Source organism: Antrostomus carolinensis, unplaced genomic scaffold, assembly GCF_000700745.2.
Source record: "Antrostomus carolinensis isolate BGI_N321 unplaced genomic scaffold, ASM70074v2 scaffold43037, whole genome shotgun sequence".
In the NCBI taxonomy this organism is placed as follows: domain Eukaryota; kingdom Metazoa; phylum Chordata; class Aves; order Caprimulgiformes; family Caprimulgidae; genus Antrostomus; species Antrostomus carolinensis.
Window position 1 is genome coordinate 5,454 of NW_010326102.1, and position 2,239 is coordinate 7,692.

The 2,239-nt window shown below is 54.0% G+C and overlaps 1 protein-coding gene across 1 annotated transcript in view; it reads right to left on the bottom strand.

Moving 5' to 3' along the window:
• Positions 1-1,108: 1,108 nt before the first annotated feature.
• The window catches only part of LOC104527681 (polyadenylate-binding protein 2-B), a gene marked incomplete at its 5' end in the record, with an annotated part of 3,229 nt that continues 2,098 nt past the window's right edge, over positions 1,109-2,239 (bottom strand). The window contains 3 exons of the mRNA XM_010171468.1: positions 1,109-1,148; positions 1,814-1,959; positions 2,070-2,211. Coding sequence (XP_010169770.1) covers positions 1,109-1,148; positions 1,814-1,959; positions 2,070-2,211 — 328 coding nt within the window. The remainder of the gene's footprint in view (positions 1,149-1,813; positions 1,960-2,069; positions 2,212-2,239) is intronic.

Consider the following 2,239-nt stretch of genomic DNA (forward strand, 5'->3'; position numbering starts at 1 on the left):
GTACCCAGCTCCTGTGGTGCACTTTGGTCCTGACCCTCTTAGCTCAGCTGGGCTCACACCATCCCCAAACAGGCACCTGGAGTGGGAATGGTGATGGGATTAAAACAGGCACCTGGAGTGGGGATGGTGATGGGATTAAAGGGAAAAATCAGACGAAATTTACAGCAGTGGAGATGATTTTGTAATATTACTACTGCTAAAGTCAAATGATGTGACAGCAGCGCCCTTTGATCCCTGTAGCTTTGGGATAGAAGCAGGAGGGGGAATAAGGAGGTTGTTGACTTCTGAAATTAAAGGGGGGAAATGGTTTGGTTTTTTTTTAGACACCCAGGTCTCGTTTAACCACCACAGAGATAAAGAGGCTTCCAGAGAAAGAGCAAGGGATGCTTTTTCCCTCCTCTGGTTGTTAGATGTACAACAGCAGCACCGAGCTGAAAACCAGACCCAAAACACATCGTCAGGCTCCTTTCTCTTCCCAAGTGCAAGGTCTGAAATCATGAAGGCTGATGAAAGAAAACCTCCCCAGATCTAGAGCTGCAAGCCAAGACTTTCTCTACTGATCTGGAGAAGAAAAGAGTCTTTGGAAAGGTCTTTAGTGTCTTCTTATGGGTAAGAGAAAGCAGCATCCAGCTCTTGTAGAAAAATCTGGCAAAGCTGAGGGAGCTTCATGTGCAGAGCAGGACAGGTCCTCCCTCACGGTGAGGTGGAGGGCATTTGGACAGCTAAAAGCCAAACCAAACCCTCCAGTAGAGTCCTTTGCTATGGGATGAGGATGAGACTGATGGTTTGGGAAAGCTCTTCCCTTCCCAGGACAGGATGTTCTCTGGAGTGAGCCTGTTCTCGATGAAAACACAGCTGAGGTGACCCGCTCCTGGGACACTGGCAGGGATGCAGCCGAGGTGCAGGTGAAGCAGATCCAGTCTTCCCTCCCACAGCCCAGCACGTGGCTGCCTCACCAGTAATCCTCACAGCCAGGCAGATGGCATGTTAAAATGAATTTTTTTGTTGTTGTTTGTTGGTGGTGGTTTTTTAGCTTGGGTATTAACTCTCTCCAATCCCATCTCCTCATTTCAGTCCCGTTGGCATCACCAAGGCACTCCAGTCCTTCCTAGTATGGAAAATACCAAGGCAGCAGCCTTGCCCGACCCCTAGACAGGAACAAAACCAGCATCCTAAAGTTAAACCAGACTGAACCCAGCCTAGCCCCAAAGCCAGGCACAGCTCTGGGAGTGTGATACCCACCCCCCCACCAAATCCCTGCAGGGATGGGGGGACAGCAGTGAGTTTCCAGGTGTTTCTTCCACCCCCAAAGCTCCTCTCTGCTTCCTCCCACAGTGCCAAAGGGGCTGGGGCATCACTGAAGCTAATCTGGAGTGAGGTCCTGGATGCAGGAGCAGCAGGAGGTGTGCTGGAAAATAGCTCCAGGCTGGTGCTGGGGATGTGAGGGACACCAGGACAGCAGTGGGGACAGGTCTGCTGTGCCATCACTAACTGCTCCCTTTGGTCCTTCCCCATCTCAGCTGCCCACTGTCCCCTTGAGGTGCCCATGTCCCAAGCAGAGCAGCCACCAGGCTCCTGTCCACCCCACAGATCTGGGTGATGCTAACAGCACATGACAGGAAGGAGATGTTTCTAGCTCAGGTCTCCAGGAGGATACACCCGCCAGAACCCTCCTCCATCCTCTCCTCCACACCAGGGTGGGAGAAGCTGAGCAGGGCCAGAACGAGAGGCAGTTACCCCCATCCTGAGGACATCTTACTCCACAGGGATCTTGACCCAAATACACAAGGAAACCCCTCGACTGGCTGCTCACCTGTACGTCCTCCCTCTCACCCTGGGGTGCTGCCCTCCATAGTAGCCTCCTCGCTGGCCGAGCCCTCCCCGGGCTTGGAAACGGCCCCGGTATCCTCCACGGTCGGTCGTGCTGATGCCCGGCATGTTGGTCCTCTTGGGCAGCACCTGGAAGGCAGGAGGTGGATCAGCCAGTGCTGCTGGGGTTTGGCACAGCCCCATGGACATGGGGCTGGGATGGATGGATGAGCTACACTGGGGTCTCATGCAGCTCTGACCTTAATGACACGACCTCTGAACACGCTCTCATCCAGCTCCACCGCAGCCTTCACAGAGCTCTTCTCTTCAAACTCAATGTAGGCATACCTGCAAGGGGACAAGGTGAGCAGAGCTCCAGGGACACCTCGCTGCTCCCAAAGGCTGGAGACCACAGGGCAGCACCCCCCAC